The sequence below is a fragment of the Anopheles stephensi genome, chromosome 2 (genome assembly GCF_013141755.1).
Source record: "Anopheles stephensi strain Indian chromosome 2, UCI_ANSTEP_V1.0, whole genome shotgun sequence".
In the NCBI taxonomy this organism is placed as follows: domain Eukaryota; kingdom Metazoa; phylum Arthropoda; class Insecta; order Diptera; family Culicidae; genus Anopheles; species Anopheles stephensi.
In genome coordinates this window covers 70,474,360-70,499,542 of record NC_050202.1, presented here as the reverse complement: position 1 = coordinate 70,499,542, position 25,183 = coordinate 70,474,360, and the positions used below count along the sequence as shown (strand labels likewise).

The following is a 25,183-nucleotide window of genomic DNA, read 5'->3' as shown; positions in this document are numbered from 1 at the left end:
TATTCTTCTTCTTCTTCTTCCTATTCTTCTTCTTCTTCTCCATCCTATTCTTCTTCTTCTTCTCCATCCTATTCTTCTTCTTCAACTTCATCATATTCTTCTTCTTCTTCTTCATTTTATTCTTCTTAATTTTCTTCATCCTCTTCTTCTTCTTCTCCTTCGCATTCTTCTTCTTCTCCTTCCTATTCTTCTTCTTCTTCTTCTTCTTCTTCTTAATCTTCTTCTTCTTCTACTTCTTCTTTTTCTTCATCCTATTCTTCTTCATCCTATTCTTCTTCTTCTTCTTCTTCCTCTTCCTATTCTTCCTCATGCTATTTTTCTTCTTCTTCTTCTTCTTCTTCTTCTTCCTGGTCTTCTTCTGCTTCTTCGTGTTCTTATCCTTCTTCTTCTTCTTCTTCTTCTTCTTCTTCTTCTTCTTCTTCTTCTTCTTCTTCTTCTTCTTCTTCTTCTTCTTCTTCTTCTTCTTCTTCTTCTTCTTCTTCTTCTTCTTCTTCTTCTTCTTCTTCTTCTTCTTCTTCTTCTTCTTCTTCTTAATCTTCTTCTTCTTCTTCTTCTACTTCTTCTTCTTCTTCTTCTTCATCCTATTCTTCTTCATCCTATTCTTCTTCTTCTTCTTCTTCTTCTTCCTCTTCCTATTCTTCCTCATGCTATTTTCTTCTTCTTCCTATTCTTCTTCTTCTTCTTCTTCTTCTTCTTCTTCTTCTTCTTCTTCTTCTTCTTCTTCTTCTTCTTCTCCTTCTTCTTCTTCTTCTTCTTCTTCTTCTTCTTCATCTTCATCTTCTTCTTCTTCTTCTTCTTCTTCTTTTTCTTCTTCTTCTTCTTCCTCCTGTTCTTCTTCTTCTTCCTATTCTTCTTCTTCTTCTTCTTCTTCTTCTTTCTATTCTTCTTCTTGTTGTTTTTTTCCTGTTCTTCTTCTTCTTTCTTTGCTTCTTCTTCTTCTTTCTATTCTTATTCTTCTTCTTCTTCTTCTTATTCTCCTTCTTCCTTCCTTTTCTTCTGCTTCTTCTTCTTCATGTTATTCTTCTTCCCTTTCTACTTTATTTTCCTTCTTCTTGTTCCCCTTCTTCTACGTTTCTTCTAGTTCTTCTTATAGTTTTTTTCTTATTCTTCTTCATCCTGTTCTTCTTCTTCTTCTTCTCCTTGTTCTTCTTCTTCTTCTGTTAATGCTTTTACTTCTGCGTCTTCCTTATCATTTCTTCTTCTTTTTTATTCTTCTTTTTCTTCTTCACCGTCCTGTTCTACTTCTTCTTCTTACTATTCATCTTCTTTTTCTTGCTATTCTTTTTCTTTTTCTTTTCCTTCTTCTTCTTCTTATTCTTCCTATTCTTCTTCTTCTTCTTCATACTTTTCTTCTTATTATTCTTCTTTTGCTTCTTCTTCTTCTTCTGCTTATTATTCCTATTCTTTTCTACCTATTATTATTTTTCTTCTTCTTCTTTTTTTTCTTATTTTTCCTCTTCTTAATCTTGTTCTTCTTCTTCTTCTTCTTAGTTTGCTTCTTCTTATCCTTCTTCTCCTTCTTCTTGATTTCTTTCTTCTTATTCCCCTTCTTCAACGTTTCTTCTAGTTCTTCTTTTAGTTTTACTTCTTATTCTCCTTTATCCTGTTCTTCTTCTTCTTCTTCTCCTAGTTTTCTTCTTTTTCTTGTAATACTTTTTCTTATGTTTCTTTTTATTCTTCTTCTTCGTTTTTTTCTTCTTCTTATTCTTCTCCTAGTTCTTTTTCTTCCTCTAGTTCATCTTCTCCTTCTTCTTCGTCTCCTCCTAGTTCTTCTCCTTCTTCTACGTTTTCATCTATTTCTTCTTCTTCTTCTTCTTTTTTTACTACTTATTCTTCTTCTTCATCTACGTTTCCATCTATTTCTTCTTCTTCTTCTAGTTTTACTTATTCTAGTTCTTCTTCTTCTAGTGCTTCTTCTTCTTCTTCTTTTAGTCCTTCTTCTTCTAGTTTTTCTCTTTCTAGTTCTTCTTCTTATTCCAGTTCTTTTTATTTTAGGTGTTTTTCTTCTTCTAGTTCTTCTTCTTCTTCTCATTCTAGTTCTTCTTCTTCTTGGTCTTTTTCTTCTTGTAGTTCTTCTTCTTCTTCTTCTTCTTCTTCTTCTTCTTCTTCTTCTTCTTCTTCTTCTTCTTCTTCTTCTTCTTCTTCTTCTTCTTCTTCTCCTTCTTCTTCTTCTAGTTCTTCTTCTTATTCTAGTTTTTCTTCTTATTCTAGTTCTTCTTCTTCGAATACTTCTTTTTCTAGTTCTTCTTCTTCTTCTAGTTCTTCTTCTTCTACTAGTTCTTCTTCTTATTTTAGTTCTTCTTCTTCTTCTTCTTCTAGTTCTTCTTTTTCTAGTATTTCTTCTTTTCTAGTTCTTCTGCTTCTTCTTTTCTTTTCTTCTTCTTCTTCTTCTTCTTCTTCCTCTTCCTCTTCTTCTTCTGCTTCTTCTTCTTCTTCTTCTACTCCTCCTTGTTCTTCTTCTTCTTCTTCTTCTTGATTTTCTTCCTCTTCTTCTTCTTCTAGTTCGTCTGTTTCTAGTCCTTCTTCTTCTAGTTCTTCTTCTTATTCTAGTTCTTCTTCTTATTCTAGTTCTTCTTCTTCTAGTTATTCTTCTTCTTCTGATTCTTCTTCTTCTTCTTCTTCTCCTTCTTCTTCGTCGCCTGGTTCTTCTTTTTATTCTTCTAGTTCTTCTTCTGCTAGTTCTTCTTCTAATTCTAGTTTTTCTTCTTCTAGTTTATGTTCTTTTTCTAGTTCTTCTTCTTCTACTTCTTCTTCTAGTTCTTCTGCTTCTTCTACTTCTTCTACTTCTTAAACTTCTTTCTGGTTTTAGTTCGTCTTCTTGTTCGTGTTCTAGTTCTTCTTTGTCTTCTTCTTTTTCTTTTTTTCTTTTTTCTCTTCTTCTAGTTCTTCTTCTTCTTATTATCCTTCTTCTAGATCTTCTTCTACTTGTTCTTCTTCTTCTGCTTCTTTTTCCTCCTTTTCTTCTCTTTTAGTTCTTCTTCTTCTTCTTCACCTAGTTCTTCTTCTTCTAGTTCTGCTTCTCCTTCTAATTCTTCTACTTGTTCTACTTCTTTCTAGTTCTAGTTCTTCTTCTTCTTTGTCTTCTAGTTCTTCTTCTTTTTATTATTATTATTCTTCTTCTTCCTCTTCTTCTAGTTCTTCTTCTTCTTATTCTCCTTCTTCTAGTTCTTCTTCTTCTTCTTCTACTACTTCTACTTCTTCTTCTTCCTTTGCACTACAACCTTGAGAGGTCTCGGCCTGCCATTTCTGACTTTCTGTGACCGGTGGCAAAGTAGTTAGTCCGCGGAACTGGGAGGCGGTCTGGATAGGAGTTGTACCCGGTTCTGCTGTGTGAAGACCGGCGTAGTTATCGCCTCGGCCATCGAACCGGTCCTTATTCTTTTTCTAGCTAAAACATTTTTTTAAAGAAGGGCGTTTGGCTTTGGATATCAGATAAAGCAATTAAAATTTCCTGTTTTTTGTCTTGTTCTCTAAACACTGTTTTTATTTCAGTATGCTGAGTTGGTACACGATTATCTTCGTCACTAAGACATGATTCATTGGTTTGATTGATTCGCTTCTAGTGGTCGGTCGATAAATATCGGCACTTTATATCGAACAGTTCACAAGCAACACTGCTAAGCCTGTGAAAACTTAAAGGAGCTTTTGGGTTGGCATCGCATTCCTCGTTTCCGTATCCGCTATCCCCTGCACAAAAGATTGCAAGAAACTCAACCTTCGGCACGATACCTTTCGTTTCGCTATCACCTTTTTTAACCGTCCGTACCTGCCAATGTGCTGCATTTTATCACTATTTTCACTCGTAAGGTATGGAAGTGCTTGTGGACGTCACTGAGGCCCGCCGAGGTAAAAGGTAAAATCCAGTCAAGTATAAAGTTGTTTTCTTAGGAAAATTTATGTCTCACCTTGCCGAAGCAAAACGCTTTGCTAGATCTCGCTTGCCCGACCCGACGATGGAAGAAAACCTGCCATTCCAGACATTCTGTTGCACCATCCGTACCGTTGGTGTGAAGTGTATCACGTTGCAAAGCGTTTTCATGTACATGTACTGGCAATGGTATCGGCTTTCCCTTTACTTGCCCACTCAGAGTTCAACTGCAGTGGGGGATGCAAATCTGGAGCTTAATACAAAAACTCAAAAAAGACAACAAAGAATGCTGAATTTTAAACCGACTTTCCCCATTTCTATGCACTTCCGAGTTTGTTGCAATGTTTCGCCATGCTTAACGCTTTTCCATCGATAGTCTTTGATGGCTCGAGGTCCTGTTACGATCACTGCTGTTTGCTGTCCCCTGGGGAGGGAGGCAACCAAAAGCTTACCATATCAACCAGATCCTGCCAGGACGACATTGAGTGCAAAGTTTAGAGGATTCGGTTGGATTAGCCGTCCGGTTGGATGCCATTTTGTTGAGTGGATAAATAATACAAGCCGTACAATGCAGTGTTTTCGTTTATTCATTACGAGGGATGCTGATGTATTTTGCGGCTGAAGCTTTACCGAATCGAAATGAGCCGTGAAAAGTGCATAGCTTTGGGGCAAATGTGACAAGTTGAAAAATCCTTGAAGTGCTTGAAAAATGTTACTTCTTACATAAATTCATATTTTCATTGATTTATTGATTTTCTTTGAAATTCGTGATTAGCTAACGCACAAAGGGATCACTTGGAAGACAATTATATTTGAGGTTATAGAATTTCAAATTCAGGGTCTCCAAATATTTACCTTCTGCACATGTAGAAGGCTAATGCTTCCATTGTTCCCGTTCTTCTCATTCCAGTGCACTGATTGTGAATGCAATGACTAACTTTGTTCAAACAGGATTGATTTATGTAGCATTCATTGACAAACCGAGATTGGTTTGAACACCGAATGCACTTACTGGCACTGGTTCGAAGCGTTACATTGTGCAGCTAATCGTACGGGCAGGTGCAGGTGTACTACCGGTAAACAAAACAATTACCGGGAGTTGAATTTGCGGTTTCTATACACACTCCACACACACACACACACCCACACATATTCAATATCTAAACGCTTATCATCCTCGCTTGATTTATCCTCAAACCTCAAGCAACGGTGTACACCTACATCCCAGGACAGTAATCTAAGACAAAATGCAGCGATCGAGTTGACAAAGCCTGAGAGTTAATCAATCTTCCGGTTCTGGTCACGCAACTCGGCTCCGAAGCCACACTACCATTAGCCCTGACCAGAGTAAGCTAACAAATTCACCGACCAAACAATCAATCAGACATGATGAGCAAGCCAAAGATTCGTGGTAGCCGGGCCCCGGTCAGGACCGGTGCCGCCGGTAGGCTCGACCACTGTAAGGAGCGCTAGCGATGAAGCTTCTGGTAGGTACATGAATTATGCAATCGGTGATGATGGTGATGATGACTCGTAATTGACCTGCGTTGTATGATGAAGTGCCGCCAAAGACCGGTTATAGCTGGGACCTCGAGCTAGTCCGCGCTAGAAGTAATCCGACAAGCTTATCGTCGGCTGCTGGCGAATGGGCTAGCCTCAAAGCTATCATCCCATTTCGAGAAGGACTTTTTTTGTCCTCTTCTTGCTCATGACAACGTACAAAATTAGTGAATGCTATGAATGGCCATTCTTTTGCTACTGCTGGGGGGAGGTTTTACGAGGGCTTTTATCTGGATGCTGCAGCAATGTTTGTTCTAAACGCTGCGACGAACAAGACACATCGGTCAGCGAAGCCGACCGACTTACGACAAGACATGAGTCATTGAATCGTTCAATCATAATGCTCTTTATCGGCAATGAAGGAACGTTTGCATGTCATTTTTGCTAAGATGTAGGCTGTATTGTGGAGCAGGAATGGGCGAGCCCTGTTCCTTGGAAACGGTGAATTGCTCCAATCGATTTCATTGACAACAATGGGAAAAATCAACAGTCCGTCGTATCTATTGGCCATCGATTGAATGCCAGCGTACAGCGTTTCTTCGGAAACAAACGAGACAATGAGTAACTTGTCGTAGTACTGTCAGGTACACACATTTGCTATCATATTTGGCCTTTTCTTTGTGGGCTTCTAAACTTGACAAGAACAATAATATCATACTGGCGGACATTTTCCATACTACCTTTGCAAGCGACGTTGGTGTCTTTTTAGGTGAAATATATTTTAATAACATGGTTTATTGAAAAATCCTCATCAATATTACATCAAAGCATTGCCGGAAGAACCGTTCACATACCTTCCAAGAGTGTGTCGCATGGTGCCTTCAGGTCCCAACCATCTGTCGAACGATGCGTGCTAGGTGGTAAGCTCAAACAGTTTTCCCCCCTTTCAAAGCGCCTCAAATCCTCATGAATTTTTGTTAAATAAAATTCAATCCAACTTGTTGCTTTCCCAAACAACGTTTGCTCCCCTACGCAAATCCTTACGAACCTATCAACGATACCCGGATTTTCCCATCTGCCTCCGTACAGCTGCTCACTTAACATAAAATGGGGCGTGCGGGGAAAACCGTCACCGTCAAAAGCCGCCCCAAAATGATTACTGTTCATTTATCGCTCAATCTAATCACGCGTACACGTGTGCGAGTTGGCAGAGCCCAATTGCACCATTTTAACCACCAATACCGCAATCGATCGGCCGTGCGGAAATAGGGGATGGCAAATGGCGGAAAATATGGTTCGTTCATTCGCTGTTCGGAAAAGCCGTCTTTGCAGCATGTGTTGTAACATCTGTAACCCAGCCAACGGCTTGCCGTGATGTGGTAGCGGAACACTGTTGGCGGATTAAATTTAAATCAAGTGTGTGCGTGCGTGGCTGCGTCCGTGCTCTGTGCGAACGGGATTCAGCAAAGGTCACGTACCCGAGCGAACGAGAGAGAGAGAGAGGCAGGAAAAAGTTGACAAGCTTATGAAATAATCACAAAAAAAAAACTTTCAATTACAAACAAACAATTTTCGAATCCAATCAACATTGATTTCCATTTTCGTGATGAAATGCTTCTCACCCCATTCGTGTAGAGTTACGATTTTCGTTATAACTCGTTTGGCATATTTCCTCCTTTTTTTGTATAAAATTGTAATGGAATAATCATCAAAAATCATTGGAAAGGCATAAATAATAAAAACTTACTCGAGAAGATTCCATAGCATTTTTAGTACCTTTTATGTTGTATGTGTTCGTCACATTTAACTTTATTTAATTCGTTTTGACACAAATTATTACTAGCAATCTCTTTTTGTTTTTTATCTTGTTAAGTAGTAATATCTCGAGAGCTGACCCATCTGTGACATCCTGAACATACTTTTTCGAAGATAAATAGTGTTCGAGATTTAACGCGCCTAAAGTTAGACCGCCCGCATTACACCGGGGTTGTTTAAACACGAGTCGCGCCATCTATGGTGCGATTAGGGAACCATAAAGAACCTGAATGTAATTTACTAAACATCGCTAGTACAGCACGGCTGCTTCGAGCGACTATGTGAAAATAAAATGCGATTCAGGGGGACTGAGACAAACGGCAAAGAGCTTAGGAGTTGAAATTTATTTCGCATCCCAAGGTAGTCCAGCTAAAGAATCCTCTGAAGGTCCTTGACGGGCAACCAACATTGGACACTCTCTAGCGCTCTCCGACCCCACCTTGAGCTCGAGCTACATCTTCCTTCTCCTTCCCTTCTGGTGTTGACCTGTTCGGCATTGTCCAACGGTCTTCATCATTCCCTTCCACTCCTGGTGTGTGACCAGTTCGGCATTGTCCAACGGTTCTCACCATTCCTTTCCCCCCTTGGCACGAGGCCTGCTTGGTTTCACCATCAACTCGTGCCATTCCTTCCCCAGCAGTGGATCTGTTCGGCAGTGTCCAACGGTCGCTGCTGATTCTCTCCCGGTACCGGTCCACCACCACCAAAGGCCGTACTGTCTTTCCTTTTCCTTCCCCCTCCCGGAGTAGGCCGTACCCTACATTTTGGTCCTTCGAACCGGATCAACGCGAGTGCCAGTTCGCGAATCGCCGCGTCTCAGTCCGCGATCGAGCGTTGATCACAGTAAACGCGGTGTTCAGTGTGCAGTGAGCAGCCGGTCTACACGGACCAATCGGACGGATTGGGTCCACATCGGTGAGCAGCGAGCGAGGAAAGCTCCAACGCCAGTCCTCCAGTTGCCGCCATCTTGTGAGCAGATCGGTGCTTCGTCCAGCGAGGGAGCTACAAACGCCAACCCTCCAGGCGTCACCATCGTCATCGAGAGAGCAATCGGACGGATTCGCTCTACAGCGGTGCGCAGAGAGCGAGGGAAGCTCCAACGCCAACCCTCCAGCTGCCGCCATCTTCATCCAGCACCAACTGCAAGTTGTGCGCAGATCGGTGCTCGTCGAGCGAGGGAAGCTATACACGCCAACCCTCCAGGCGTCACCATCTTCATCGAGGGAACGATCCGAGGGATCAGTTCCACAACGGTGCTCGTCCAGCGAGGGAGCTACAAACGCCAACCCTCCAGGCGTCACCATCTTCAACGACGGACCAATCGGACAGATTGGGTCCACATCGGTGCGCAGAGAGCGAGGGAAGTTACATCGCCAACCCTCCAGCTGTCGCCATCTTCATCCAGCACCACCATTGTCATCGAAGGAACTATCCGACGAATTAGTTCCACAGCGGCGCTCATCCAGCGAGGGGTTACAACCGTCAGCCCACTAGGTGGAGCCGCACTGCAAGCAGTTTCCGAATTCGTCATCGGTGTTTGTGCATCAGTGTGTATTTTCGTCATCAGTGCTAGTGCAGTGAAACGTCATGCCAGTGACACGTGCGTCGACAAAGGACATGGACACCGTGGAGTTATCTGGAGCAGAAACTGCAGTAATGCAGCAACCAGAAGTGTCCATGCAAGTGCAAGTGTTGCGCATCAAGTTGAAGGTCGTGCATAAAAGGCTGATCAACATGCAGACCGATCCAACACTTGCACAAGTGCAATCCAAAATGCTGGAAGAGCTGAAGGCTGAACAACATACACTGCTGAATCAACTCATCGAGCAGCTACCGTATGATTTGGACAAGGACATCGCTGAGGACGAAGTGTTCCAGGCCGAATATTTGGTGAAAGCGGCATCTCTTCAGAGCATGGACGTCAAGCCTCCGCCGGTGGCAGCACAACTCGTAATGCCGCAACACCGTCTCCACATCCCGATGCCTACGTTCGACGGTAGCTACGAACAGTGGCCAAAGTTCAAGGCTATGTTCCAGGACATCATGAGCCGAGCCAATGAGTCTGATGCTGTGAAACTTCATCATTTGAACAAGGCGTTGACAGGAAAGGCTGCCGGCATAATCAACGCCTCAATGATGAACAGCAACAACTTCGAGAGTGTATGGGAGATCTTAGTCCAGCGGTTCGAGAACCCCCGGTTGATCGTCGACAAACACATCGCCGGGTTGTTACACCTCAAGGCGCTACCCCGAGAGTCTGCAAAGGATCTTCGTCACCTTGCCGAGACTTGTAAGGCGCATGTTGACGGTCTCATCTTCATGGAGAAGCCCATCGACGGAACCAGCAACCTCATCATCACCCACATTCTGTCATCGTGCCTAGATGCGGAAACTCGGAAGTTGTGGGAACGCTCGTTAAAGCATGGAGAGTTTCCTGAGCTGTACAAAACTCTTGAGTTCATCACTCGGCAGACGGAAGTGTTGGAAAGCTGTGCAACGAAGGAGCCTCAACAACGACAACCGTCGGGAAAACCAGCGAGCACCAAGGCATTTGTGTCATCGACTCCGAACCCTCCGCAGCTCTGTTGCGCTTTGTGTAAGCAGCAACATCCATTACACAAGTGCCCCACGTTGTTAATACTGACGACTACGGATAAGATCGAGAAGCTGAAAACATTGAACCGCTGCTTCAACTGTTTTGGTACCGGACATGCAGTTTCTAAATGTCCCTCACCATGGTCGTGTCGTCACTGCAAGGGCAGGCATCACACGTTGATTCATGTGGAGAACTCACGTGTAACACCTGGTCCATCACCTGTTACTGGAAGACAATCTACAACCGCTACGACAACATTAACCACAGTTGTGTCATCCACTGTGTTGCTTTCGACGGCAATGCTCAACATCACCGACAGCGCAGGAGTCACCCATCCGGCACGTGTTCTTCTGGACAGCGGAGCACAATCCAGCTTCATCACTGGCAGGCTAGCCCAATTCCTATGTTTACCACGCAAATTGGTAAACATTCCCTTGTCAGGGATTGGTGGCAGCGCAGGATCGAACGTGCGACACACCGTGACTACTACCATTCATTCCCGATGCTCCAGTTACAATGCAACGGTGGAAATGTTAGTGCTTCCCAAACTGACGGTGGAAATGCCACGACAGTACATCAACATCAGCCACTGGAGTATTCCTGAAGCATGTGTTCTGGCTGACCCGTCGTTCAACAACCCAGCGCCTATCGACCTGATACTGGGAGCATCACTCTTCTACGAGATCCTGAGGACCGGACGGCTATCGTTGGGTGACAACATGCCAACGCTCCAAGAAACCGAATTTGGTTGGGTTGTCAGCGGAAACACCATCATCGAGGAACCATTGTCATCTTCAATGTGTGCAGTCGTCACGCACACCAACGAGCTGGACTCTTTGATGAAGAGATTCTTCGAACTAGAAGAGGTGAGCGGCACACCAAGCTGGAGCAACGAAGAACGTGCGTGTGAGGAGCATTATACAGCGACAACTACCACAGACATCAACGGTCGATACGTGGTTCGACTTCCCCGGAAAGCCGAAATGATCGGCAAACTTGGGGACTCAAAGACCAGCGCACTAAGAAGGTTCTTAGCAATAGAACGACGACTTCAAAGAGAACCGGAAACTCAACAAGCCTATGTTGATTTCATGAACGAGTACCTTCGCTTAGGTCATATGAGCAAGGTGGCAGCTACATCGATGGACGCTGAGACGTTCTATCTACCTCATCATCCGGTCTTCAAAGCCGACAGCACCACTACCAAGTGCCGTGTCGTCTTTGACGCATCGAGCAAATCATCAACGGGAGTATCATTGAATGATACGTTAATGGTCGGGCCGACCATTCAACAGGATGCTACCTCCATTTTGATGCGGTTCCGTACAAGGGCTGTTGCCCTCACAGCAGACGTGGCTAAAATGTACCGGCAGGTTTTGGTACATCCCACCGATCGATCCCTGCAACGCATCCTGTGGCGGAATTCACCAAACGAGCCCATCGAGGAGTATGAGCTCAACACCGTGACGTATGGGACAGCATCTGCACCGTTCCTGGCAGTACGATCATTACAACAAACGGTAGAAGATCATGGGAAGGAATATCCGGCTGCAGCTGCGCGATCCTGTGACTTCTACGTGGACGATTTCGTGTCTGGAAGTGATTCGCCGGCAGAGGCTGAATCCCTACAAGTACAAACGGCAGAATTGTACGCGAAGACGGGGTTCGAGCTACGAAAATGGGCTTCCAACAAGCCATCCGTGCTACAGCATGTGGACCAACAGCAGTTAGCAGCCACTCCATCTGCTGAATCGGGAGCCGAAGGAGTTCTGGCAACTCTTGGTTTAGTTTGGGACTCATCTTCCGACAACATGAGTTTCAAAATCAACGCGCCCTACGTTATTGGGCCAATAACGAAGCGGAAGGTCCTTTCTTGCATCGCCAGGATCTACGATCCTTTGGGAATTGTTGACCCAGTGAAAGCCATGGCGAAGCAATTCCTCCAACGTATCTGGACTCTTCAGACGGACCAGCAACATCCCTGGGGATGGGACGACGAACTACCGCATCACCTTCAAGGACAATGGATCAACTTCCACAACCAATTGATCCATCTACAGGAGCTACACATTCCTCGTGTAGCAATTGGACCTGACAGCATCTCTAGCCAATTCCATTTCTTTTGCGACGCGTCAGAAAAGGGATATGGAGCATGCTGTTACATCAGGAGCTGCAACGAACAGGGAGTCGTCACGATTCAACTGTTCGCCTCGAAGACGAAAGTGACACCAATAAGCAGCAAGCACTCCATCGCCCGACTGGAATTGTGCGCAGCACAATTAGCCAGCTTGCTTTATAATCGTGTGAAGTCAGCTGTCGAGTTGCAATCTCCAGCTACATTTTGGACGGATTCAACCACCGTGGTGCATTGGCTACGAGGATCACCAAGCTGCTGGAAGCCGTTCGTCGCCAATCGTGTCTCGCAAGTGCAACAGCTTACAACTGGTTGTGCTTGGCGACACATTGCTGGAATAGACAACCCAGCGGACCTTGCATCACGCGGCTGCCTGAGTAAGGAGCTCCTCAACAATCCGTTATGGTGGCAGGGCCCACCATGGCTAAATCAACCGGAAGAGCAATGGCCGGAATCATCGATATCGTCATTTGACGACGACGCTGCCGCAGAAAGACGCGCCTCTACAGTGGCCTGTGCAGTTGTCGAGAAACCGCACCATCGCGTCTTCACGTTATACTCATCGTTCTCGAAGCTCAGAAGAATGATGGCGTATTGGGTTCAATACTTCAACCGTTGTTCAAAACGTCGATCGTATACTGGCCCTGGTATCACGACAGCAGACCTGAAGGAAGCAGAGGAAGTAATGTGCCGATTAGCGCAGAGGGATTATTTCACACAAGAAATAAGAGCACTACAACGGAAGGAATCAATTTCTTCGTCATCGAAGCTGAAGTGGCTGCATCCGCAGCTGGGAGCAGACGGCATCATTCGTGTTGGTGGCAGGCTTAGCAACGCATTGCTATCAGAGGACACCAAACATCCTATCGTGGTTCCCAACGGACATCCGTTAGCCCATCTGCTGATGGATCATTTCCACAAGACGCTGCTACATGCGGGACCACAGCTGATGCTGAGTACGAGCCGACAACGATATTGGATCTTGGGCGGCAGAAACCACGCGAGAAGGACTTATCATCAGTGCCTCACCTGTTTCCGTGCCCGTCCTATCTCATCAGAGACACTAATGGCAGATCTCCCTTCGACGAGAGTGACTTCCAACCGACCTTTTTCAATCACGGGGATTGATTACTGCGGTCCAGTTTTTGTGAAAGGCGCATACCGGCGAGCAGTTGCTACAAAGGCATATGTAGCCATCTTCGTGTGTTTCGCCACTCGTGCAATTCACATCGAACTTGTTTCCAACTTGACGACGGAAGCATTCATCTCAGCGTTACGTCGATTCGTGGCACGCCGTGGACTTCCAGCAGAGTTGCATTCAGATAATGCAACAAACTTCAAGGGAGCAAGCAACCAGCTAAATGAAGTCTACAAGCTGTTGCATTCATCACATCATCAAAGGAGCATCCGGACATGGACCTTGGACAGGAGGATTACGTGGCACTTCATTCCACCGCGAGCTCCCCATTTCGGTGGGCTTTGGGAGGCGGCTGTGCGCTCGATGAAACACCACCTAGTACGAGTTGTAGGCAAAACGTCTCTCTCCTTCGAAGACATGGCGACGCTGCTGACCGAAATTGAGTCATGCCTCAATTCTCGGCCATTAACACCGCTGACCGATGACCCCACTGACGTGACGGCCCTTACACCCGGACATTTCCTGGTTGGATCGCACCTCCAACATGTTCCAGATGCCGAGACAGCGGGCGTTCCTGAAAATCGGTTGACACATTGGCGACATGTTCAACAACTAATGCGTCACTTCTGGAACCGATGGCATAAGGAGTACTTACAGCAACTCCAACCGCGTTCGAAATGGTATAAGGATGATGAAAGGGCTATCGTTCCAGGTACGTTAGTGATCATCAAGGAAGATAATGTACCACCACTTTCTTGGCTGTTAGCACGAGTAGTTGAGGTCCATCCTGGAAAGGATGGAAAGGCTAGGGTATTTACACTGCAAACCAGTACCAAGACTAAGGTAGTTAGGCCTCGCGTAAAGCTATGCGTTATACCCACGGCAGTAGGAAATTATTGAAATTTCTCAATTTCAAGGTGGCAGGATGTTCGAGATTTAACGCGCCTAAAGTTAGACCGCCCGCATTACACCGGGGTTGTTTAAACACGAGTCGCGCCATCTATGGTGCGATTAGGGAACCATAAAGAACCTGAATGTAATTTACTAAACATCGCTAGTACAGCACGGCTGCTTCGAGCGACTATGTGAAAATAAAATGCGATTCAGGGGGACTGAGACAAACGGCAAAGAGCTTAGGAGTTGAAATTTATTTCGCATCCCAAGGTAGTCCAGCTAAAGAATCCTCTGAAGGTCCTTGACGGGCAACCAACATTGGACACTCTCTAGCGCTCTCCGACCCCACCTTGAGCTCGAGCTACATCTTCCTTCTCCTTCCCTTCTGGTGTTGACCTGTTCGGCATTGTCCAACGGTCTTCATCATTCCCTTCCACTCCTGGTGTGTGACCAGTTCGGCATTGTCCAACGGTTCTCACCATTCCTTTCCCCCCTTGGCACGAGGCCTGCTTGGTTTCACCATCAACTCGTGCCATTCCTTCCCCAGCAGTGGATCTGTTCGGCAGTGTCCAACGGTCGCTGCTGATTCTCTCCCGGTACCGGTCCACCACCACCAAAGGCCGTACTGTCTTTCCTTTTCCTTCCCCCTCCCGGAGTAGGCCGTACCCTACAAATAGTTTATCCTGCGTTGGGGATAGCAAGTCTGGTTGAGATTTGAGATCCGGACTTGCCGTGTGTCAAACCGCAACACTACCACTATGCCGGGGCCGCTTTGTTGATGGATCGTTACTTGGGACGATGTGTAAGTCAAGACGATTGAGACTCCTTTGGTATAATTGATTTCATTTATTATAACCAAAAAGGTCAAGATTTCCAATTACCTCTTCTGCCCATAGCACCTCGCACAATCAACTCCATTAAAGCCATACCCAATCCAATTAGCGTTCCAATTTGCTACTACTTAATCGAAAGAATAAAAAAAAATGCATTCACCCCGACCGAAACTTCCTGATCGGTAAATGATGACTCACCGGAGCGCAAACATCACGTCCGCCAGTCAAACCCGGGAGCAAATGCGTTAAAAATGCATGACACCATCTGCAAAAACTCGAAGTGAGCACTCACTTGTCGTTTATTTTACACCCGAATGCTGTTGACTGTTGATTCCGTCACGAATAATTATAATTGTCCACGGCGTGCAGTACATCCACCGGAGTGTTTCCTTTTCGGTGTCAGCAAATGTTTGCCAGCTCCGGTACGTACTTATTGCTCCCATACACAGTTTGCTTCGATGTTTACGGTTTTATTGTTACCCAGCCACCTGCCGGATGTAATAAAGTCCAACCCGCTCCAATGGGGGACGAGCGAACGAGCGCTGAGGCTATGGTTGTTTGCATTATAAAAGCTTTTTCCAGTTACCTTTTTAAAACAACCCCACTTAAATTGCCTCAAAACTGATGACTTTTTTTTGTTGGGGGTGGTTTTACTGTTTGCTTAACAAGCGGGCACTAAAATTTCCATTTAAACGCCACCGAATCAAGCGCACGGTGTCATCACCCCTGGACGGATGATACCTGATGTACCTATATTGCACGGCTAACTACCATCGCAGGCATCCGATGATATCGCTTGGTTTGAACACGCATTACAACTCAATTCAAAGTGGAATTGCTGTGTGGAGATGTAACACAAACAAACGTACTGATACGTGCGCTAAAAAAACACCCTAATTCCCAACTTGCCAAATGGAGTTGTTTCATCGGTAGCTGCCAAAATTTACGACAACCGCAAAGAACGCGAAAGCCCAACGTAGGCTTAATGTTGATGGGTTGGTCAGGCAGATCATTGAAAAGCTGTTGGACGATTCGCCGTCGCGAGTTCAGCGACACCAGCAGATGTGGTGAGTCGAAAAAAAACTCCCCTAAGCCTTTAATGGTGTTTTTCTTTATCGCATCGAGTCCAATAACTTCAGACGCTGGCATAACAAGCGTGTGTCACAAATATGGCCAGTACGCGTTCACAAACCAAACGCCCATGGCAGACTATTCCAGCCTGTGGGCAATAACCACAAAAAGCAATTGTTCATCAATTACCGGTAGCAAGTGTAGGTGTTTTCGTATATTGGGCGACGCGTGAAAAATACAGTGAGAGTGATTGTTTGTCAGTAGCGTACAATAGGTTGAACGACAAATAATACAATAATATTTTTCCTTAGGATGAAATAAATATTCAATAACACAATGAGTTAAGGATGAAATATAAATAACATGAATTTTGCAATGTAAAACTGTTTTGCCTCAGGAAATGGTCTTTTGTTGCATCGATACTTCGAATAACTCTCCAAAACATAATTCCACATAGCTCATTTTGCTTTATAACTCTTAAACTTCCATTGTAGTGACTAGCATAACAATAACACCATCCAAAAATCCGGATTTCAAACTATAGTTTTTGATACGTAATTCATCATCACCATCATCATCATGTTGGCCTACTTTTTTAAAGAGCACGTCGTAGTGACATGGCCCGGTCTAGAATAGATCTCCAGGAAACTTGGCTGCAGCTCCCCATCCGTGTAGGCACCCGATCTCCAACAGGTCTCCCTTCATCTGATCCAGCCAACGAGCTCGCTGTGCTCCCCGACGCCTCGTGCCGAATTGAGGGTCGTTGACGAATACCTTCTTGGCAAGCCATGAGTCCGGCATCCTCATAACATGCCCCAGCCATCATATCCTGTCAGTCTTCGCCACCGTCAGGATGTCCGGTTCGCCGTATAGCTCAGCAAGCTCGTGGTTCATCCTTCTCCTCCACACTCCATGCTCGAACACCCCGCCAAAGATGGTCCGGAGAATGCGTTGCTCGAACACGCCCAGAGCGTTTGCATCCATCCATCCACACTTCGTGCGGTCTCGAAGCATTCTGGATCTCAGCATACGGTGAAGGCCGTAGTAGGGACGATTCCCCAGCACAATGCGTCTCCGGATGTCGCTGCTAACATCGTTATCCGAAGTAACGACAGTCTCAAGATAGCAGAAGTCCTCTACCACCTCGAGGTTGTCGTCGTCGACTAACACGCTGCTTCCTACTCGGGATCTATCACGATCAGAGCCTCCGGCAAGCAGGTGTTTCGTCTTCGTCGCATTGGTCATCAGTCTAATTCTTGCTGCTTCACGTTTCTGTCGAGTGTACGCCTCACACACAGTCCGGATGGAATTTAAACCCTGGTTCTGCCGTATGAAGACCGTTGCCATTGACGTCCTTGTCAGTTTGACGAATTGAAAAAAACTTTAATAAGCGAGTTAGCACACGTTTCACGAAAAATCGTTGCTCAAAACAGTTATTTTAACGCTTTAAGTAATTTTTTTAAGCTGCTTTTTTTAAATCAATTAATTTTGACCATTGTCGCGTACGCAACGGTCCACGTCGTTTTGACAGCGGAGCGGAGCGAATCATTCTTAAGCTGCGGACACAACACGGGCGAAACGAGGCGAATTCGCTCCAGGAGAGTCCTAAAAGTGAACTCTCACCAGCAGCGGTGAAGGGTGATTGACCGGAGGCTGGAGAACGGATAAAACTCGGCGCGCGCCGAGATGAGCCTCTTTCAACACGCAGCAGATGAACGCAGCTGATTTTAAATTCATAGTAAATGTTGTACTAAAATTACAAGCATTCGAATTATTAAAATCTGTTGAAAATCCGAAACGCGTACTAAATGAGGAGCGCTTGTTGCTGGACGCAACAACGATCATTTCATTAGAATTGTATCAAGTTAATTGAAGTTATGTTTTGTTAAATGCAATGATACACTCGTTTTACTACAATTTTGAACATAGTGTCATGAAAAATATTTTTTTTTTCATATCTGCACCACAACTTCACTCTTCTGCTGTAACATCATTAAGTGGGCTTATTTTCATTTCCATCACTGTATAAACTGAATCCTATAGCCAACAATGAAAATCTTAAGAATATATCAAGCAGCGAATCTCACTCATTTCAATACTAATTTCAATAAAGAATAAAATCGTATACAAATTCCATTTTTTTTTTTTGCAGCACAGATAACTGAGTACTGTCGACTTGACATTATTAAGATATTTAACAATACAACAATTTTTATTTTTTTAAATGAAGAAACATGCTATGGGTTTGTCATTTTAGTGTTGAATCTTCATCAACGTTGTATAGGTAAGATTGGACTCAATATGCTCTGATTGAAGCTATCGTTAGCCATTGAAAAAAAAATCACAGTTTCGTAGTCTCATATTTTGAGTTTATTGCATACAAATCGACAACAAGCGCATGCATCTATTTTTTGTAGAAAAAAAAAAGCAAAGTGTGAAACCTAAAAACACAACTCGGAGTTTTAAAGCTAACAATCAACAGGGGAACAAAACCAAAATCACTCCACAACTATATCCTGAACAACTGTCCCTGTAGTAGGCGACAAGCATCCTACGCGCATTGTGCTTCATTGCCTTTGATCAAAGCCTTTTTCACTGGCTGTACCATACTTGGGCTGTTCCCAATCTATACACCAGCTGGCTGCCAAAGTCAAACTGATGACGATAAAACAAAGCGAAACGAGCAAAATCAATGACCTACCCGTCCGATGACACAAAGCATAACAACTACCTTTCAAAACGCGACAGACTGTTAACGAATGTTGTGCTTCATCCTAGCAGCAGCAAAAAAACGAACGGACGCTAACACGCCGCAAGCGATCGGGAGGCAAGATTTGGCATTTAAATTTTAGCTGATTGAAAAACGCAAACGCCCCGCGTGCGTTTTCCCGAGGGTGTCACTTCGGTAAGCTTTTGCGCCCGGTGCAATAAAAGCCAAAACCAACCCGGAAGGTGTGAAATATCGTTATCGCTCGGGTTGCCTGGTTGCGCCCGGTACAAGGATTAGAGGCACTCGCAGTCGCGATTTTGAGTGGCACAATGACGTCGCGAACAGCCTCAACACTAAACTGTGTGTTGCTGCTGACTGTGGGGCTGAGTGCACGGGCGAACTGGTGTGTAGCGTTTGACATGAAGCTTAAAGGTAAGCTTTGCCAAAGGATTGGAAACTCGTTCGGGGGATATTTGAAATTGAAATGGAGTTTCACACACACACACGCACACACACATTTGTGGAAAGTTTTTCAAGCACGCTATAAGCTCTAGACAGCGGATAAAAATGAGTTCAAGTTGGACAGCGAAAATATCATCCGCAAAATAAATTTTAGAATTGTTAAAAAATAAATAAATGTTTAAAAATGAGGCAGCTAAACCTTTTAATAAAGTTTTTTTACTTTCAGTTGCCCAAATCTCTGAATAAATGAGGTACCTATTATTTTATGCCAACGCAAGTCGCCAATTACCGCCCTAAGTCGGCAATTTCCGAATAATTCCCCATAATTAATGGCTGATCATTAGTCCGGTGTTTTGAAAACGGATATTTTTGCGCTTCTTTAACTCTACGTTTGTTCTTTTGAAGGAATATTCCCAAACAAAGGTTCATTTATTTGAGAATAAATTTAAGCGATTTTGATATCTAAATATTATATATTATAAATATTTAAAGTTTTTACACCAAACGTAAAGAGATCGTAGTACCCAGAAAATATTACTTTCCTCATCATCACAATCGACAAACGAACAAAGGCAATTTCCTGCAACTGCAACTTGTTGTCAATTTGTAAAGGCTATAATTGTTGTTCTGTTAGCCTTTCCTTGAAATACCCTCAGCAATATCCTTTTTTATTTGTCGCTTTCTAGCATCTCAGCTGACGCCATTCGCCCCGCGAAGACTAATGATGATCAACGAGGCGGCTTCCTTTCTCGGAATAGGCACGTGGTGGTTATTTTAACTTGAGTCATAAAATCATTTGCCTTGAGCCCTGGCCTCTACCACACCGAAGTCCGACGGCAACAATTAGAAAGATAGCGAATCGCCGGCTGAAAACGACTGCCCTTTTTATGTCCTTAACAAGTGGCCTATAATAATATATCCGATCATCACATAATCGTTCCATCGATAAAATTTGTGCCTTTTTTACATCCCGTCAACATGGCGTCCCACACATGGGAATGTGTGTGCATCTGTACAAGGCCGTTTCGCAGAAGCCCAGGCCTATTAACTGAAGGCCTGCGCTTAATACAAATTTTCCATAGCAACTTCTGATTTTATTGCACGTTTCTCAACGGTTACGGTTCTTCTTGCGATGAAATTGAGATTGCTTGCTACGACGAAATGGTTCGAGCACCGAGGAGCACCCGCGTCGGGATGTTAAACACAGAAAACGATGGCAGTAATATGGCTAACCAAACTTTCAACAGATGGTGTGCCAGTGTCATCTGCGCTTCGTAACCAACTACTCATGTTTTTTTCGCTACTGCTGCTGCTTCTGAGGCTGTCTTCTTGAGATGATGGATTACTGCGCCATTTTTCTTGTTCCTTCTGGTATGGTGGTCAAGCTTGAAGTAGCTTGATAGAAAACATATCTCACAGGAAGAAAAAAGTTTAAACCTCACTCAACAAGAGGCTTCTGCAGCCTGGAAAATAATGTTTGTTGTTTTCTTTAACTTAAAACTAGTTAAAAGTTGTTTTTACATATCACAGACTACTCTCGATCATTTCCGACACTTTTCTAGCTTTATTCCATTATTTCTCGCAAACCAAATCAAAGCACCGTGATTGAAAGGAAAAAATTAAATATCAACGCTTTGAAGTTTGCCCAATGCACAATCGATTGTAAATCTTGCTCACTCCACAGTCCGCTGCTCTCATGCGGAAAATAAAAACGCAAACTTCATACCATTTCCATTTCACTTCAAAATCTATCCTCAACGATTTTCCCCTCCGACATTTTGCATCAACTTGAGCAAAAATTTCCAACCAACTGAATGGGAACCGAAACACGTGTGCTTTGGAACGTGCGCCACCCACTTCCACCCACTCCACGGGTAACTCGATTCGCGGAAATTGAATGGCTTACGAGAGGAAAAACTGTTACGCTTTTCCGCGCGTTCTGTGTAGGCCATCCTTTTGTGCACTATTAGCGAGCACATGCATCAATCAGCCGACCGGCAGATTGTACGTTCCACACGTGGCGAAAGCGCAGCACATCGAACGATGAAAATAGGGATGGAAAACGGAAAAAACAGACCGACGCAAACCGATTCCTTTGGCTGCACTTTAAAAGCGGCACATCGATGAACCGGTCTCCAGTTTCGGTCACCTCTCAGTTGTGATTTCCCGCTAATTCTTTTTCCCGAACCGTTTTTCGCCCGAGTAGCACACAGATGCGATCTTGTAAAAGTGAAACGCTTTTAATTAAATTGATACCGACGGAGTTACAGCGGGCGCAAAAAATGAGAAAAAAAACCCCATCCACCCAACACTAGCAGCAATAGCATTTTTCAGCCACGCGAACCACTTTTTGCTCAGCACAGCAGCTCAGGTTTGGGTGGGCTTGGCGGTGGTGGGATTATGGGGCAAGCCGTATGATTCTGCAATAAATGAGCATAATATGTCAGACGGATTTTATGCTGCGACGCCCTCGGAATTGTGGCGAATTTTCCAAACTGTGCTTGGGCGTTTGTTTCGAAATTGAAATTTGCAGTAAAAATGACATCAAATTTTGGGGTAAAGCAAAACAGTCGAGGTTTACGATCTATTAAATTATGTATTTTATGCGCGCGCGCGCTCTCTCGCTGGTGTGCTTGTCGCATATTGCTTGCAGACTGCTGCTACACTGCTGCTGGATGATAATTATGAATGCAAATGTTGAGGAAACAGTGGAAAAGAGGTGCAATGTTGCGACACGACACGCTCTCAACAAGCTTATTAACGCAGTCTTTACGCCAGGCTGGGTTCACTAGCAGCAGGTGCACTGGCAACACATTTGTTGATTTTTCATCACACTAATTGCAGAACCATTGCGCCAGTGGACACTCGACAAACTTTTATTTGGATTACGATTTTTTTTCTCTCTCCCTCTACCCAGCTTTTTTCCAGTTCATTCTGCAGACGAGGCGTTGCAATAAGTGTTAGACGATGCATTTTTAAAGCCCAGCTACAAGTGTATGGTTTGTGTTAGCAAAACTGTTTGACGCTTCTTCTTTTGTAGTGCAGTTTTGAAGTTGTTTTTTTTCACCGTATCACAGCAAAGCCGGGTAATGATTTGAGACAGAGCAGAATACATTTAGGCTAGCGCTTGACGGGGACTATTCGGGCTACCATTTCATCCCCAACCTGCTTGACTTTGAAATGTGAAAGGCAATCTACTTCGCATCAGAGCAAATCTTCTACAATCTCTATTCCCTTCTGATTGATTGTCTCCAGTGAAGCGTGGCCTGGCTCTTTATTTGATATGGGATAACGTAAAACGTTTCTTTTCCACTTCGTCGTTTGCTGTGAGTGGGGAAAGGCTGATAGAACTAAGCAGCAGCAGCAGCAGCAAGAGAAGGAAAGCACACCCGACTGTCATGGATGAATTCGTCGGTGATGAAAGAAGCTGTCTTTCAACTTCCTACTCGGCTGATCTGCCCACGTAGGTTCAAATTTTTTTTAGCATACTCAGTGTCAAATTGCATATCGAGTTGTTAATTTCATGCAAGAATTGACCGTCACGAAGAAAAAATTTCTTCCAAAGAATTTATGATAAATATGAATGTTTGAACGAGTATCCATCAAGTCGTTGAGCGATGAGCTTTTATTTTCAAATATTGATGCATGCTTTACGGTTTAAAGAAAAGTTCCCAAAATTCAGGTGGTCCTGTACATCGTTCATACCTCAAATATCGTGCAAACATCAAACAGTGTAATTCATCTATTCAACTCTTTCCTTTATCCACTTCCATCAGCATGCCCATTGTAAAGAAACCTTATCAACCGCTAAAGTAATCTTCTCGATTCTAACCGTTTTCCTGGAATATCTTCAACTTGACCAAAGTGCTTTGCTCAGTAGCGTGGTTTGGTCAGTCACATCCTTAACAACGTATGGTTGGTCCACACGTATCGTATACTGTCCGTGGTAGAATTGCTCTTGAACCTTAGCCGCTGGTGTGATAAACCAACCTCACTGCATAGAGTGGACCTCACTATTGTGGTCATTTCATAACAAAAGTCTCAGGTACACAGGCCAGGTAAACTTGGCCAGATTAGATTTTTGCAATCACCTCACCAAGTGCAGTTTGTCCTGAGGTTTACCAATTTTGGGGGTTTACCACAATGTACACTGGCTGTTTGTACGGTAAAACCGTTTAAAGAAGCTATCGGCCAAGTAAGTCTTTGTGCTTCCCTGGAACTACTTGTCCTCAAAAGATCTGCTAATAAATTGTAGCATCGTTTTTGAAAGCGGACTACGTACGGACTACTATTTTTGAACCCTTTTGGGACGTGCTCTTGGTAAGCAAGCTTTGAACGGATTGTATGGTGGTAGTAATTGAATTTCAGTCCACACAAAAGAAACATATTTTAGCTTTTTCATTCCTGTAAATAAAGGAAACTTAAATCATACTGTTCTGCAGGATGAATATATACAAACTTTTTGAGCGATGATTTGCCATCCAAACTATACTGCCAGAACTGAGAAGCTGTTAAATAATTAAGGAAATATTAAGGACTTAGAATATCGCCAAGGTATGCCTAGTGCCTTTAAGTACTAAAATGTCATATTCTGATCAACTCTCATCTTCACGAGCATTGATTCTTGTTGAAAACTTTATGATTTAAATTATCTCCCCAATTACCGAAGGACTCGAGTTTGAACTATCGCTGCTGGAGTGCTTGAGGAACACTGTTTGCAGGTAAATGTTAGACGGAAGGGCGATTTCCAACTCCGATCCGCCCACACCTAAACCTCAAATCCAGCCATCACATCAATAGAATCAGCAATAGAACCGAACCCAGATAACGAACATCTCCATAATCTACACCAACAACCTGGATACACACCCCGCCACCATCTCCCACTCTCAACCAAGCATGCCCGGGATAAGGCAAATGGAGGAAATGCCTTCTTTATTTTTGAGGATTTGTAATCGTCAACACATGCGGTGTTGACAATACGACGTCAAGCCATAATGCTAAAAATATAAATAAATAAATAACGAAGGAATTGGGTTCTAATCTGGGACATTTAAAAGGACATGCATCTTCGGCTCAATAAATTCAGTTTCATATTTTACAAAACAATACATCCAATTGGGGCCGGCACGGTGATAGAGGTGACAACGGGGCTGATATTCATACGGCAGGACCAGAGTTCCCATCCCTATCTGAACCATATGATCAAACCAGATGATGACTTTCCAGATACGCCGGAAATACAACTTCTGTTAGGCCTATTTTCAAGCTATTGAACTAATTAAATGGTCACACCATGATAATCCACTACATGCAAGGATTTTAAATCATGGAATATGCTCAAAATTCCATCACATAATCAATTTACACAACTAACATAATTAAGCAGATTATATCATCATCATTAGCACAAATCGCTACGTGCTACTGTCACTAATCAATTAAACATTGAAGCTAACATGTGTTGAATTGACCAAGCTGGTCAACCCACTCAGCACGTCAAGCATTTTTGTATCACAAACACGCTGATTCATTTCAATTAGGCTACTTCAATCATTCGCCATATTTTGGTCAATTAAAATTGGTCTGTTTGAATGCTGGTATGACCCTGCTTTTGCGCTTTTCAGGTATGGAATTTCAACGCCTGGCATTACAATGATTATTGAATTGGCGAAACATGTTCATTACTCATCTCACATTGTAACAGCCGCTAGCCTACAATCGTACAAGCTTTAAAAGAAACAACTTAACCCCGCTGTTCACTGCCACCGATGATGAACTTGGCAACGTTAAAGCTTGTCTCATTATCACGTTGTAACTAGGAAAAGTTAGATGTTCATACAGTCTCGTCTCGTACCTAATCCATTATCGCTCCCGTTAAGCGATTATTAATGAGCAGCATGTGGAGCGTAGTAATTAAGATGGATCAAAATTTATTATCTCATTTTCACCCCTAGCACCACTCTAAGCGCTGGAGGCGCTACTAATCCTGGAGTTGCTCTTGTGTGTATCGGAAAGTAACTTGAGGAACAGTAGAATATTTGATAGCTTTAAAGTTTCAATGCGCCTCTTCATTTGCGTCGAAACCTTGTTTGGGATAATTTGGGGATTTTTTAGATGCCAGTGTGCATTTTATGAGCGGTAAGATCTGGCCGTACATCT

The 25,183-nt window shown here is 43.7% G+C and overlaps 2 protein-coding genes and 1 pseudogene across 2 annotated transcripts; 2 read left to right on the top strand and 1 right to left on the bottom strand.

Moving 5' to 3' along the window:
* Positions 1-319: 319 nt before the first annotated feature.
* On the bottom strand, positions 320-2,426 carry LOC118504612 (nucleolar protein 58-like; the record flags this gene model as incomplete). Its single annotated transcript, XM_036039287.1, has 5 exons — positions 320-529; positions 649-877; positions 1,497-1,526; positions 2,083-2,171; positions 2,361-2,426. Coding segments are annotated over 5 exons (624 nt in total), but the record flags the coding sequence as incomplete, so codon positions are not given.
* A 56-nt stretch (positions 2,427-2,482) lies between these two features.
* On the top strand, positions 2,483-3,202 carry LOC118504610 (annotated as a pseudogene).
* Positions 3,203-8,770: 5,568 nt separating this feature from the next.
* On the top strand, positions 8,771-17,016 carry LOC118502451. Its single transcript, XM_036034680.1, has 2 exons — positions 8,771-12,869; positions 16,784-17,016. Exons 1-2 carry the CDS (start codon positions 8,771-8,773, stop codon positions 17,014-17,016), a joined length of 4,332 nt encoding a protein of 1,443 aa, XP_035890573.1.
* Positions 17,017-25,183: the final 8,167 nt, after the last annotated feature.

Bases quoted from the DNA above. Each gene is read 5' to 3' on its own strand.
- LOC118502451 (XM_036034680.1), top strand. From the start codon at position 8,771: ATGCCAGTGACACGTGCGTCGACAAAGGACATGGACACCGTGGAGTTA. The intron at 12,870-16,783 runs GTACGAGCCGAC...ACCCCGCCAAAG, and splicing joins GGGACCACAGCTGATGCTGA to ATGGTCCGGAGAATGCGTTG.